Source organism: Mercenaria mercenaria, chromosome 14 (assembly GCF_021730395.1).
Source record: "Mercenaria mercenaria strain notata chromosome 14, MADL_Memer_1, whole genome shotgun sequence".
Classification (NCBI taxonomy): Eukaryota; Metazoa; Mollusca; class Bivalvia; order Venerida; family Veneridae; genus Mercenaria; species Mercenaria mercenaria.
Genome location: NC_069374.1, coordinates 31,413,631 through 31,429,720, shown reverse-complemented (window position 1 = coordinate 31,429,720; position 16,090 = coordinate 31,413,631). Strand labels below are relative to the sequence as shown.

Below are 16,090 nucleotides of genomic sequence, written 5' to 3'. Positions count from 1 at the left end.
TTAATGTCAACAGTTAAATTTGATAAGAAAAAATCAATAAAGACTCTCATAATATCTTACAAATCTACAAAATACAATTGGTTACGGACTCTACATCTTTTCATAAAAACCTGATTTTCAATTTTAAAAATTCATACAATTAATTTTCAGAAATACATGACTTTGATTTTTTTTTCTGTAAGTTCTATCACACCAGAGAAATGATTCTGGACCAAAATATGAAAGAAAAAATAATGTTAACATTGCAATTATTCATTATAACAAAAGGAAGGAATTTCAGTGAAAAACTGCATAACATCTTACCCATTTCACATTTTTCTTGACAGCTTCAACAATTTTCATCCGATCATGACAAACCAAACACCAAAATAATCCTTAAAAAATTGTCTTTATGCTGATAACACCAATTTACATGGAAATATATAACATCATACCATTACTTTATTTGAAAAATATGGAAAATTCTAAGTGCAACAACATAACGCTTCAAAAATGACTTTTTCTAGATGCGTTTTTTGCCACTGCTTGAAAACTATTTGAGCTAGATCAATAAAATTTGGCACAGAACTTCTTCATATTTAGTGTTATGAAGTGTAAATGTTAAATTGCAATAAAGGGTTAGGAAATTTATGAAAACTGTGTATAACAATGTGATATTCTAAATGCTCCCTATATTGTGTTTCACCCGTAATTAATTACTGTTGTAAAATAATATATCGAATACATGCGATTGTGTGAAAAATGAGAGCAATTTTTGATATCATCTCCTGTTTTTTATAGATAGATTTTAGTCTCCTGCCTGTAAATGCCATTTTCAGTATTCATATTGATTACCATACCTCTAGACAGCCATTTACGGAATGTCTAGAGGTCCGGTACCTCTAGCCGCAAGGTCTGGAGGTCCAGTTACCAGACCCCTTGCCACTGCCTTTCTTATAACTTCACACAACAGTCATGTCAGGCAGTATCCCTATCTGCATGACAGGCGATTTGATAGCTTTTTTTATATTAGACAAATAGTGTATCGTCACTTTATGGCAGTTTAAAGATTATTTTATTTGATTATTAAGACGTTAAATCAACAGGCCATAGATAGATATTAAACAGGTCCCAGAAAAGTCACAAATTAGCACCGGGAATATAGCTGAATATAGCTATATATAGCTAGAATTAACAATAACAATAATACAAACTAAGTCAAATCAATAATGTCATACATATACATGTACCAGTGGTTTATAAGAAGAAAGACAATAACACAAAACCAAGGTCTTTGCAGTCAGTTTTCAATAAATAAAATTTAACGCTGCAATATTTTGTGGTAAATCATTGAACAATATGTCACCTGTGAGAAGCATCATTGCATAAGGCTAATATTAGTAATGACTATTTTTTGGCAAAAAAACAGTTAAATTGTTTTCTTAAAACATTTTCAACTAAAGTGTGTGTATATTTAAATTGTATTGTTGAAAACACAAGACAGCGAGCTTTTAAGTCATTTTCTTCTAAAGGGAGTAACTTTGTGACAAAATAAATTTTCATTATGACATAATTTCTTCCCTGTTTTAATCAACATGACACATTTTCCCCTCTTAACGGGCACTGCCACCATTGCCATGCAACAGAGAGAAAACGCTACTTTGTTCTATGAAATTGGAAACTCTGGAGTATGAAAACTAGATCATATGACACTTTTCTCTATTCTTTTTGTTGTGAAATTAACAGGTTACACACAGTATGGAACCCCTTTGGCCTCATATGAAAGTCGTCACGAGTCACAGACATTGGTGCAGCCATCTGGAAGGTACGAGCGTGAGGTGAAACAAGCAACATACAGTATTCAGAGCTCTGATAGTAAGTAGTACATCAAAGTACACTTGAAGTGTCTTGGTAATTTTCAATTTATTGCAAGCAGGAAATCGTGGGATGATCCTGATGGGATCTTCCATTTTATTGCACATTGTGATATCAAGATATTGGACACAATAGACTGTCATGGTATGACATTTACTTTGCCCATGTTTTGAAGCAGTTACAGTACGCTGGGTTTGAATGTAATCAGATTTTCTACTTGCGTTTCTTTAATGCCCATATCTATGTCATCCATTAAGGGATTTTAATAATTTTTTGCACAAATGCTATCCATAATCAGGCAATTTGTCGTGCACAACATCCAGATTCCTAACTCAAAGGTCAAGCACACTTTGAGGTCAGTGTTTAGTAGGTTTTTTTCCAAGTCCGGTCACGGTTCATAACGTATAGGTTATAAAAAACATGACCAAACATTTTTACCTAGATATCACATCAGTTACCACTACCATTCAAATGAAGCGGTATGAGGGCATGCATTTCTTCAAAAGTAGTCTCTTGTTGCAAGTGAAATTTTTTTCTACAGGCTAAATGAAAAAAAAAATGCATAATTGATCTTGCAGAGTTTAGGGAAGTAAAAACTAGAAAATTTTGGTGATTTTAGATAGTCTTAAATATAGACTGCCAAAAAAACTGAAAAGGCATGCAGTTAAAGTCAAAAGTATTTCTGTGGGTACTTCTCAGGTGTTTAACCTTTAGCATGCTAGGTAAATTGTCGTCTGCTGGAAATGTCGTCTGCTAAAATTGTTAAGTTCATTCAATTTGCTCCAAAATTGGAAGAAATATTGTCAGAGTAGCAAACAGCTTGGAACCTGATCAGACGCCGATTTAATCGGCGTCTGATCTGGTTCCAAGCTGTTTGCAAAGGCTGTTAAATTCGCCTGCAGCAGGCTAAAGGTTAATATATGTGCTCAAGGCATGTATCAAATGTAAACTTCTGTTCATTACCACAAGCTTCTGAAAAAGAAAATACAGTAAAATGATGATTTGTCAAAGAAAGAATAGTGGTAGAAATGGTTAAGTAAAACATGTGGGTCATTTTGCTGAAAATTTTCACTCACAAAAAATACAAGTTCATGAAATCTAAAGTTGCAGTTTAAAATTTTCGCTTGCATTTTGTGAGTATGCAAAGTTAGATGCAAGTCTAGAATTAGGAGACAAGCACATGCAATTTATGAAACAAGAGAAACTTGCATGTACATAATGTCAGTACTTTCTTTAAATGATTTTCAATTTTATTTTGTTTAACCTTTAGCCTGCTGGCAGCAGGTGATTCTGCTTTTGCGACTAGTGCAGACAAAGACCAGCCTGCACATTCATGCAGTCTTTCTTGGTCTGCACTGTTTGCTATTCAGTAAACACCCCCTCAAATGATAAATGGTTTTACTGCCCAAGTTGAATGAAAGACCATTCCATTTTTAGAAAGTTAACAGGGTAAAGGTTAAAATTTTAAAAAGTAAGAATCTTTACCTCTTCTTACTGTTCTATGAATATTTATTTATGAATAATTCTTACCAAACATTTTACAGGCAGTGGTAGATCATCCCCTCGTTCCTCACCATACACCAGTCAATATGCTAATCTATCGACTCTACAGAACACGTACAGTACAAGTCCTGCTCCCCAGACATATAGTACATCTAACTACGGCAGTTCACAGACGTATAACACTTCACCATCGTATGGCCAATATTCATCGTCTAACATCAGAAGTAACAGCCCTGTAAGATACTCTCCAAGCTCTCCACGACAGACTGAAGAATCTGGCGTCACATATGCACAGATTGCACCGAGGTCAGAATCTGGCGTAACATACGCCCAGATTGCACCAAGGTCAGACCGACCAGTTCCTGGACCCCAAATGCCCATTCAGATCAAAGTAGCAGATTCGCAGCAACAGTCATACCCGTCACCAAGTCAGTCGCAGTATTCTAGATCATTACAAGGGCAACAGCAGACGTCACCAGGATATTCCTCTTCAATGTCCCCTAGAGGTGGGGACCCAAGGGGAGGGAGTTCTAAGGAACAGGAAGTAGATGCATTGACTCAGATGTTGATGCAGGGGTTAGAAGGGACAAAAGATCCTGATTTCTTTGGTAATTACTGTTGAATTCATTTTTAAAACAGAAAACAGAAAAATTTGAGTGAAGTCGTCTTTGTTGATAGCATTAAATAGTTGTGTATCTGCCACTCCTATGACTTGTGGATTAGGAAATCTCACTCGAGGTTAAGGTTTGTCCAAAATTTGAACCAATGTTTGGATTTCCTTGTCCACAACTTGATGTGGTAGATTTATTTTTACTATTACTAACAGAAGTGACAGCTGTCAGATTTTTAACCTGTTTTTGTGGTAAAACTTTTACCATAAAAGTCATGTATTCAATAAATAATAGCCAATTTGAATAAAGTTGGCTGTTACCAGTTAGAACAAACAATGTGAGCTAAGGTATTCCCACTCTGGTATTTCACTTGGAATACTCAGTCCCATAGGTGAGAAAAAAGTAAGCATTGCACCAAAGTTTTGTTTAATTTACTTAATATGCCAGTGTCATAACCAGACCTGATTTAAAAAGAACTTGGCACCAGTAATCAGCATGACATAATGATATTTCATGTGCAAGAACTATAACTCTACCCTTTGTCCTTTTTTGAATTAGCTCCCTTTATTGAATGTTCTTGTCCATGGCATATCTCCAAACCTACTGAAGGGAATCTATGCAAATTACACACAATGATAGAGGACATAAAGAGTAAGAGCAGCATACTTGGACCATAATCATCCTATCTGCATTTTTGAATTATCTCCCTTTATTGATATTCATGTCCTGTCTGTAGCTTTGTCCATCATGGATGGATATGACCAAACATTTACCCAGTTATTAAATATCAGTTACCACTTTGATTCAGATTAAGCAGTATGGGGGCATATACTCTTTCAAAAGTAGTCCCTTGTTTATAGATATATATATCAAATATATAAAAAATGCAGTTTGCTGTCAAAAACAATCAGGCAGCTGCCTCGGTGTGCCTAAACATAGATCGACACTGTATGATATAGAATGAAATGTTAACTGATATGTTTAAAGTGGAATTTTGCACAATTTTCAAGTAAAAATCCAGCTGAAATAGACGTGTGTGTAAAAAGGGTGAAGGAAATTATAGCTATTAAGTTACTGGTAACAGGAAGATTTTGGTTTATTGGGTTAATAATTAACCCAATAAACCAAAATCTTCCTGTTACCAGTAAGAAATTATAACTTTCCAAATATGACTTTTCTTACTTTGACTGGGGCAGTCTTTTTAAGAAAAGTCAAACTGCATGCAAAAGTTGCTTCCCTTCAACTTCAGAAATCTCTACCTATCAGTAAGGGAGATCACTGCGTAGAATATTGAAGAAAAAGACCATTATTTTATCAGACTGATTTCTGTATTTCTAAAGCATCAACTTCAAAATTTTTTAATACTTAATATGGGGCATTATCATTAATTTAACACATTTAAATGCACATCCACGGAAAATTGCTTTCATAAAACATTCACAAAAAACACACTATGTGCAGTACGATGCGCATAATGCCACTAACATCTGAAAAAAAGTTAAAACCTAATAACATTTTTCAGGAATATGTGCCAAATGTGGGAAGAAAGTGGTTGGGGAATCTAATGGATGTACAGCAATGGATCAAGTCTTCCATATAGCATGCTTTGTCTGTGTTAGTTGTGGTAAGTCTATATATGTATATCGTTTTAGAGAGGCATAAAATATATCAGTTGGTATACTTCCTCAAAGATACAAACCATTTACAATTTCAGAAAATAAGATTTCAATGAGAATATTACAGCGATGATTGATATTTCTGTGAGATTTTTATGCTACAGATTGTGAAATTGTGAAAATGGGGATTTCTGTGTTATTTCCTTCTCAGTTTGTTTGATAATTATGTGTATAAGGATCTGTGTCTTCATGAAAACATTCAATACACGGATCTTAATATAAGGATCTGTGTCTTCATGAAAACATTCAATATAAGGATCTATGTCTTTATGAAAACATTCAATATAAGGATCTGTGTCTTCATGAAAACATTCAACATAAGGATCTGTGTCTTCATGAAAAAACATTCAATATAAGGATCTGTGTCTTCATGAAAACGTTCAAAATAAGGATCTGTGTCTTCATGAAAACATTCAATATAAGGATCTGTGTCTTCATGAAAACATTCAGTATAAGGATCTGTGTCTTCATGAAAACATTCAATATCAGGATCTATGTCGTCATGAAACATCCAATATAAGGATCTGTGTCGTCATGAAACATCCAATATAAGGATCTGTGTCTTCATGAAAACATTCAATATAAGGATCTGTGTCGTCATGAAAACATCCAATATAAGGATCTATGTCTTCATGAAAACATTCAATACTGACCAGTGTCCTTTGTCAAGAGCATTTTGGTTTAAGGGCAGTAGGTATAGACCATATTATGACCTTAAATGTAGGTCACATACTACAGGATTTTTATACGCCCGAAGGGACGTATTATGTTATGGTCCCGGTGTCCGTCCGTCTGTTAGCAATTTCGTGTCCGCTCTGTAACTCTTGAACCCCTTGAAGGATTTCAAAGAAACTTGACACAAATGTTCATTACACCAAGACGACATGCAGAGCGCATGTTTTGGATGTGTCATTTCAAGGTCAGTGTCACACTTAGGGGTCAAAGGTCATATGAGTGTGTTTCGTGTCCGCTCTGTAACTCTTGAACTGCTTGAAGGATTTCAAAGAAACTTGGCACAAATGTTCACCACAATGAGATGACGTGCAGAGCACTTGTTTCGGATGACTAGCTTCATGGTCAAGGTCACACTTGGGAGTGAAAGGTCATATGAGTGTGTTTCGTGTCCGCTCTGTAACTCTTGAACTGCTTGAATGATTTCAAAGAAACTTGGCACAAATGTTCACCACACTGAGGCGACATGCAGAGCGCATGTTTTGGATGACTCGCTTCAAGGTCAAGGTCACACTTAGTGGTCAAAGGTCATATATGACTTTGCTTTGTGTATATTGCTCCGCGTTACAGTGCTCTTGTTTTTATTTGGCAGATCCCTTTTTGTTCTCTTACAATAATTTCTTTTTTTAGCTCACCTGTCACAAAGTGACAAGGTGAGCTTTTGTGATCGCGCGGCGTCCGTCGTCCGTCGTCCGTCCGTGCGTCCGTGCGTGCGTCCGTAAACTTTTGCTTGTGACCACTCTAGAGGTCACATTTTTCATGGGATCTTTATGAAAATTGGTCAGAATGTTCACCTTGATGATATCTAGGTCAAGTTCGAAACTGGGTCACGTGCCATCAAAAACTAGGTCAGTAGGTCTAAAAATAGAAAAACCTTGTGACATCTCTAGAGGCCATATATTTCACAAGATCTTCATGAAAATTGGTCAGAATGTTCACCTTGATGATATCTAGGTCAAGTTCGAAACTGGGTCACGTGGGGTCAAAAACTAGGTCAGTAGGTCTAAAAATAGAAAAACCTTGTGACCTCTCTAGAGGCCATATTTTTCATGAGATCTTCATGAATATTGGTCAGAATGTTCACCTTGATGATATCTAGGTCAAGTTCGAAACTGGGTCACGTGGGGTCAAAAACTAGGTCAGTAGGTCTAAAAATAGAAAAACCTTGTGACCTCTCTAGAGGCCATATTTTTCATGAGATCTTCATGAATATTGGTCAGAATGTTCACCTTGATGATATCTAGGTCAAGTTTGAAACTGGGTCACGTGGGGTCAAAAACTAGGTCATTAGGTCTAAAAATAGAAAAACCTTGTGACCTCTCTAGAGGCCATATTTCTCAATGGATCTTCATGAAAATTAGTCAGAATGTTCAGCTTGATGATATCTAGGTCAAGTTCGAAACTGGGTCACGTGGGGGTAAAAACTAGGTCAGTAGATCTAAAAATAGAAAAACCTTGTGACCTGTCTAGAGGCCATATTTTTCATGAGATCTTCATGAATATTGGTCAGAATGTTCACCTTGATGATATCTAGGTCAAGTTCGATACTGGGTCATGTGGATTCAAAAACTAGGTCAGTAGGTCTAAAAATAGAAAAACCTTGTGACCTCTCTAGAGGCCATATTTCTCAATGGATCTTCATGAAAATTGGTCAGAATGTTCACCTTGATGATATCTAGGTCAAGTTCGAAACTGGGTCACGTGCGGTCAAAAACTAGGTCAGTAGGTCTAAAAATAGAAAAACCTTGTGACCTCTCTAGAGGCCATATTTTTCAATGGATCTTCATGAAAATTGGTCAGAATGTTAACCTTGATGATATCTAGATCAAGTTTGAAACTGGGTCACGTGGGGTTAAAAACTAGGTCAGTAGATCTAAAAATAGAAAAACCTTGTGACCTCTCTAGAGGCCATATTTTTCATGAGATCTTCATGAATATTGGTCAGAAGGTTCATCTTGATGATATCTAGGTCAGGTTTGAAACTGGGTCACGTGGGGTCAAAAACTAGGTCAGTAGGTCTAAAAATAGAAAAACCTTGTGACCTCTCTAGAGGCCATATTTCTCTATGGATCTTCATGAAAATTGGTGAGAATGTTCACCTTGATGATATCTAGGTCAAGTTTAAAAGTGGGTCACGTGCCTTCAAAAACTAGGTCATTAGGTCAAATAATAGAAAAACCTTGTGACTTCTCTAGAGGCCATATTTTTCAATGGATCTTCATGAAAATTGGTCAGAATTTTTTATCTTGATGATATCTATGACACATGTGCTGAAAAACTAGGTCACTTTGTCAAATAATAGAAATAAAGACGTCATGCTCAGTTCAACACTGGGTCATGTGGGGATAGGTGAGCGATTCAGGACCATCATGGTCCTCTTGTTTTTTTAATTACTTCCTTTTTTGTTACTATAAATAGCTTATTTTAGAACTTTTTTATTATTGGGCGTAGGAAAAAACCGAGACCACTTTTCTGTGGTACAATATGGATGGTACATCCAATTTTTAGATGTATTTTGACATAACTTTACCTGGTAAGAATTTTTTTTGCGGAATTTTTTGTTTTTGGAATTTCTTCTTTTTTGTTGTTCCTGTCCTTTGGGCTTCAACAGTCAAGTTCTTTAAATTTTGCTCCCATCCTTTGATGTAACCCTTCGGGTGTATATTGCCCCGCTTGGTGGCGCTCTTGTTTTCCTAGGCATTAAAATAATGGCAGTGTGCTGCAAAAAGGGGGTGCATATGCCCTTGACAACTGTTCTAGAATAATTCTTGCTTCCGTGTGGAAATACTGTGAAATCATTCATATTCGTGGGGGACTACTTTTCGTGGATTTCGTTTGTGGTTGAGTCAATCCACGAAATTTAATCCCAACAAACAAGTGAAATTCCCATTCATTTTATGTTCAAATGTTGAAATGCACAAATTCATATCCCCAAGAAATTGCCGTTTTGACCAAAACCACGAAATTAAAGTATAGGTTTTGTGTCCTTTGAAATGTTATTATTAGTAATGTTTTTTGTCTGTATTTTAGGTACTTTACTGAGAGGTAAATCATTCTATGCTATGGAGAGGAAACCACACTGTGAACCGTGTTACATGGTAAGCTGAAAAGAGAATATTTTCTTAATTTTGTCTTTAGCACCGTGTTTCAACAGCATTTCTGTTATCTAAAGGCAAGCAGTTAATATAATCGGTAATTCCAGATTCTATTCTAGTACTGACCTGTTTTCTGCAAGTAGGTTGCAACTTCCTTCTCCGCATGAATTAGAGATGGTCAGGAGGAAGAAATAATTTAAGACACCATGTCTTTTATCAGATTGTTATGGAGAACATAACGTCTTGCCCGGGTATTAATTTTGTGATCACACAATACTTAGATCTGCTTTCTTTCTCCTCAGCAAAGCGGTCGGGCTGAAGAGAAAATGTCTCTACTCTTGTAACACATACATGTTCTGCACACTTGTAACATATTTATGGGACTGAGTGGTGAAGGTCGCTGACTTAAAATCCCTTCTCCTCACCGATATGGGTTTGTGTCTCACTTTGGGCCAGATTCACTTGCCACCAGCAGGCTATGGGTTAAGAGAAAAGCAGTATAAAAAAAAGGGCAGTATGACATAAATACAACAATAATACAATTTGTCTAGGAGGTAAGCTTAAGACATAGCCACAACGTTACAGGACGAAAAAAAAAACCCCACAGACAGAATCCCCACCTGTTTAATTTGACAAGTGTGGCCAAAATGACCCATTTTCATTTTGTTAAATATAAAAGAATTATTTTGAAATAAAAATATCAACATAACTGGAGAAGTAACTATTTTGAGGGTTATAATATAATTTTTTTTTAGATAGAATAGGTTGAAATTTAGGACATACTTGAAGAATAATCAAAAGGGGTCATTTTTGTCTGCTTCTGTCAAATTCAGCTGGTGGGATTTTGTCTGTATTATTTTAAATTTATAAATGAGCCATGCCATGAGAATATCAACATAGTGGGCTTGCGACCAGCATGGTCCAGACCAGCCTGCACATCCGTGCAGTCTGGTCAGGATCCATGCTGTTCGCTTTCAAAGTCTATTGCAATTAGAGAAACTGTTAGTGAACAGCATGGATCCTGACCAGACTGGTCTGGATCCATGCTGGTCACAAAGCCACTATGTTGGTTTTCTCATGGCGCGGCTCATATGACTAGAACTATCTTATATTTGCTTTCAGAATACCCTGGAAAGATGTTCAATCTGTTCAAAGCCTATCACAGATAGAGTAAGTTTTCCAGTCATTTTAAGGTATTGGACCCCTAATAGTAATGTTTAAAAAATGGCATTTGCTTGGTATATTCTTAAAGTTGACCATGTTTCACACTGTGTTGCAAATTTTAAACAACTTTTACCGTGCCATTTTTTGTAAATTTTGTATAATTTATGGTATTTCCTCACGCTGAAGAAGAGACAAAATTCGATGTGATGGCCACTATCTAAAACGTTTGCAGAGAATTCATTACGGCATTAATTTTGATAAAAGAAACATCAAACTATTGTTAAACAATTATAAAACACAAAACAAAACTGTAAAAATAATTTTTGTCTAGGGTGCCTCAAGTAAACAGATTTAATGAGACAGAATACTAACTCCAACATTGAAAAATTAAGGTCGAATCCTGTGGGTCTGTTTTGAATTTTGCTCACTTCATTCAAAAATAACCTTGGGGCAATAGTAAAACCTACCTGCATTTCTTCCATAATTTGTAATCTAAAGAATGAAGGCAAAATAGAGACCTTTTACCGCACGTAACTCAGTATTTTTTAAGATGTCTAACTCTACCCCTCTTGATTCAGAGGTAAATTCACATTGAACAGCAAAAAATCGCTTATAAAATGAAAATTTTACACTTTTGTACAATTCATCTGTAATTAGTCTTGAAAGAAGTAAAAACTTACTAGAAAAAAAGGAAAACATGGAAAAAAAAAATTGGTCCCAGTGGGGTTTGAACCTACGCCCCCCTGAAAATTGCATCAAAGTAGGTAGGAATTGAATACTCTTCAAAAAAGAGATACTCTATTACGGGTCCAATACCTTAAGGTAGTTCTGCACATTTGGTTAATTGGAAGTGACGGTGTAACGTTATTTGTCCAGAAAACACAGAATAATGCCTGCTAATCATTTAAAGGGTAGAATGAATGTTGCCAGGAATCTATTATGTCTCGTATATCGAGAGTTACAGTCAGCACTGCTGTTTTTCTTAAGGTTAATTATGACAAAATATGTAGGTTTTCATTAAAATAAATCAAAATAATAAATAAGATCAGCAGTACTGTATGGAATCCAATTGATATTTGGCGAATTGTAGTTAAGCACACAGACCTATACATCTTATTTGGCCATATGATTGAAAGTAAGTTAATTCTTAGCATATTTTGAAATTCCATTAAATCAGGGTTTTACCCAGATGTGCAGAACTACCTTAAGCAAGAATATATTATATGAAATGATATTTTGGAGGTACGACAATGGCGTAAACAGATACAACATATTTAAGCAGTCCTGTGACTGTTTTCAGTGGTTCCGGAAACCCAGAGTCACCTGTGTTCGGAATGTCAGTTAATCCAACAATTTTGGAGTAATTTACAAAAATTTCTTAGAACTAAAGATTTTCAAAAACATGTATGTATCCTAACTATATAGCAGTTCCATTAGGCTCAGAAGAATAAAGGGCTTGAGAAAAAGATATATAATTAACTTCATTTTGGTGTTGACAAAATATTTAAGTGCCAGTAAACTAAAAATTTACACGAAAATGAATCTTTTAGTTTTTAGCTTGACTATAGCTGATATATTTTAACTGCATTTTATTGTTACAGTTGTTACGAGCTACAGGAAAGCCGTACCACCCTGCTTGTTTTACCTGCGTAGTGTGTGGTAAATCTCTAGATGGTGTACCTTTCACTGTGGATGCTACCAACCAAATACACTGTATAGAGGATTTTCACCGGTAAATATACTTCTTATTTCAAACTGTCTTAGGAAACATGAAAGATTAAAGATTTTTTTGAGTTGAACATATTCCATTTGCAGGTATTACTCTGTTCTAAGTCTTTCATATTTGTTAAGCATCTTTGATTTAAGGCATTCACCACTGTAAACATGTAATCTGTAATATGATACTTAATTTTTAGGCTTTACCCTGCTAAATTTCTAAAGTGGATTTGTCCATCATTCAGTTTGGACAGCACCACATATTCGAGTGCGGGAGGTCGTGGGTTCGATCCCCGGCAGCGTCATACCAAAGACGTAAAAAATGGTACTAGTAGCTTCCTCGCTTGGCGCTCAGCATTAAGAGGATAGTGCTCATAATATTCCTCATTTTTAACAAGTTTTTTTTACAGCTCTGCATTTGAGCATGTTTCTAATTACTTTATCAATTTTCAGATTTTCCACACATCTTTTACATCATGTGATCATTGATGACCTTCCGCATAAGTTTTCATATTAATTCTAGCTTACATTTTTATCAAAATTACGCCCAAATTTCAGCTTACAAAATTTTGCTAAAACTTGTTATTATAAGCTTGTATTAAGTGGAAGGGCTTAAAATAGTAAAGCTTGCTGTCATTAGACAGCTCTTGTTGTTCTTTGAGAAATGCATTTTCTTTTAAGAAGTGTCTTTACTGGAGGTTGTCCTGTATAAAAATCATATGAACTCAAAATACATGATACATCTTTCATACAAATTGTTACTTAAAGTTTTGAATATATAACAGGAAGTTTGCACCGAGATGTTGTGTATGTATGAAGCCAATCATGCCAGAGAAAGGCCAGGAAGAGACTGTGAGGGTGGTTGCTATGGACAGAAGCTTCCATGTTAACTGCTATAGGTGTGAGGTATGTTCATGTAAATGTTTTAAGTGTCAATATTCTTTCATGGATCAGCGATATTAAAGCCTTCCTGTTGTATTTGTTGAGGCTGCAAACTTTAACACTTGTTTCTCACACCTTAATTGCCGGTGTCGTTTCATCTGCCCCAGCTTGCGGAAGAAATGGGTTACGGGTTCTAGATGCCGGTTTTTTTTTCCCGTTTAATCTTGAAAAAAGGGCGGAAATCTTTAGGGGGGAACGGGTTTGACTTGAAGCAAAAACATAGTTTTTTTTTTTCTATATAAATTTTCCCTAAAAGTGGGGTTCCTGTTTTGGGATTGGGTGAATTTTTTTATGAAAAAAAATTAAAAATTTAGAAAAATTTTTTAATTTTTATTACATATTTAAAAAAAATGAAGGATGATGTTTCTACAATAATTTGAATTTCCGGGTTAAACATTAAGGAGTAGCTAGTTTTTGGGTTTCCCAAAAAATTTTCCCCCAAAAACAAAATTTTCTTAAAATTTTGGTTTTTTGAAGGCAATCATCTAAGAAACAAAAAAATGAAAAAATAAATTAAGGTCCCCGGGTATGGGAAAAAGATTTTATCTCCCCTTAAAAAGTCTTTCCCCCCAAAAATGACGTTTTAAAGGGCAGTTTAACTTTTTTTCGAACCCGGTAAATTTATGATTTTTATTGCACTTTTTGTTTTTTAGATGTTTGTCCTTAAATTTCCCCAAAAATTTAAAAAAAATTCTGTTTTTTGGGAAATTTTTTTGCCCATCTAAATATACGGGGTTTTCTAGGTACCCCTTTAAAATCATTATTTGACATTGTCTTCGATTTTCGAAAAACTGTTTTTTGTTTGATTTGTTGATATGTTTTATTTCTTTTTTTTTTTTTTTTAAAAGGAAAAAACTTGCTTTTATCCCTCAAAATATCAAATTTTTTTTATGTTTTCAGGCCCTGTGGAGATCTTTTGGTATCTGAGGAAAGAAGGGGGTGGTTGCTACCCCTTTGGGGAACGTTCATATTTTTATGTAAAGTTGAAATTGCCAAAACGTTTTTTAACGCTCTAAACCTAAACTCTAAACGGAGCTCTGAGTTTCCCAAAAACATTTGTTTGGGAAATAGATCTGAAATTTTTTATATTAGTTGAATGCTTTTTTTGTAAAATGTTTTGGGTATTGTTTGGATTTTTTATGCTGCTTTTCAGTTTAATAGTTTATTCAAAAAAACCCTTTTTTCAGAAAAAAGTTAAATATCAAGGATTTAAACGCCGTACTGCCGTAACCCCTATTAAATGAAAAAGGGAAATTTAAAGGGAAGTTTTAGACTCGCCCTTGTTTTGGGCTTTATTAAACTAAATTTGCGAAATTACGGGAAAAAAATTGGGGTTTAATTGTTTGGCGCAGAGACGAAAAAATAGGATAAAAAAAAAACCCGCTGTTTTAAGTTTGTTTTTTTTTTTTTTGAAAAATCCCCTTTCTTACATGTGTTTAACCTTTGCCGGAATGGTTTTTTGAGTGGGGACAAAAAAAAAATTTTTTTTTTTAATTAAAACCCCTTTTTTAAAAAAACCCCACCGGTGCTTAGAACACTGTTACTGATAAATCTTAAATCTTGTATAGGTGATACTAAAAGTATTTGATGTTTATAGTTCTTAAAGTGCATATCAGAATTAATTTATATTTAAGATATACATTTTTAAAAATTTGTTTAATGATTAAAAAATTTAAAAAGTTTATACCCTAATGAAAATTCTTGGGCAAAACTTTTGTGTAATGGAATTTAATGACACTTATAATGTTATTTATTTTACACAAATCATTAACACTACAAAGGTTTTCTTGATCCAGATATCTTATTTGATTGAAGTTGGTTTTGTTGAATGAAGTCTGACTAAAATAATGTAGATTTATTTTTTAAGGGGGAAAAACTTTCATTTTTATTTTAAAATTTTCTTGAAACTTAAGTTCTGTTAATGTTAAATCAGGTTGGGTTGGGGCCTTTTTTTTGCTTTTAAGGAGAGAAAAAGGTCTATGGATTGTGGTGTTATGAGTTCGATTCCCTAGGGATGTAATATATGCTCTCCATGGTGATTTGGTAGAAGATATTATGTTTTAAATCATTCATCCCCCACCCGTGAACCATGTGGAGAAGTTGACAATTACTTTCGGAAAACAAGTTAAGTACTGAAACAGAGTTCATCAAAGTAACACTGGTTAGGTTATTTGCCCATCATTAAGTAACTGAAATGTTGTTGAAAAACAGCACTAATCCCTGCCCCCCCTCCACAAAAAAAAAGAAACAAAACAAAGTATTCCTCATTGAGTCTTGAATATGAAAAGTGATTTTGGGGCATTGAACTAATATTTTTTTTTTTTAAAGTTTAGAAAACATGGCTGTGAAAAGGTGATGCTGTGATATATGTTGATCATGTACAGTAAGATGTGAAACGTAATATTTGTATTACTTGAAGATTGAGCAGTAAATTTCTTCAATTTTTGTTACACTATTTGTATGCTTAATGAAAGATAGAAGCTTCTTCCTTACATGTATATGTATAAATATTTTTGGCCTAAAACTGAATCTTTAGTTTAAGACTAACAAAAAACTTTTTAATGGGTATGCCCCGGTTTTTTTTGTAACCCGTCATTAAGTTTTTTGTTTTAAATTTTAGAGTTTTTTAATATTTATGAATTTTAAAAATTGAATTTTTTTGTGCTATGTAAGCATTCAGTCTGTATTCTTATATAGAAAATTTTTTTATTTTGGAATATTTTTTTGTTCTGGCGAGCCCAAATTTTTAAAAATAAAATTTTAAAACCCTTATTTTTAGTTGTCAGTATAACTTTTA

The 16,090-nt window shown here is 34.6% G+C and overlaps 1 protein-coding gene across 1 annotated transcript; it reads left to right on the top strand.

Moving 5' to 3' along the window:
• Positions 1 to 1,670: 1,670 nt before the first annotated feature.
• LOC123527166 (lipoma-preferred partner homolog) lies at positions 1,671 to 14,220 on the top strand. The gene is made up of 8 exons (XM_053522570.1): positions 1,671 to 1,854; positions 3,399 to 3,965; positions 5,491 to 5,592; positions 9,407 to 9,474; positions 10,594 to 10,641; positions 12,237 to 12,367; positions 13,137 to 13,257; positions 14,194 to 14,220. Exons 1-8 carry the CDS (start codon positions 1,686 to 1,688, stop codon positions 14,218 to 14,220), a joined length of 1,233 nt encoding a protein of 410 aa, XP_053378545.1. The 5' UTR covers positions 1,671 to 1,685.
• The last annotated feature ends 1,870 nt before the right edge of the window (positions 14,221 to 16,090 follow it).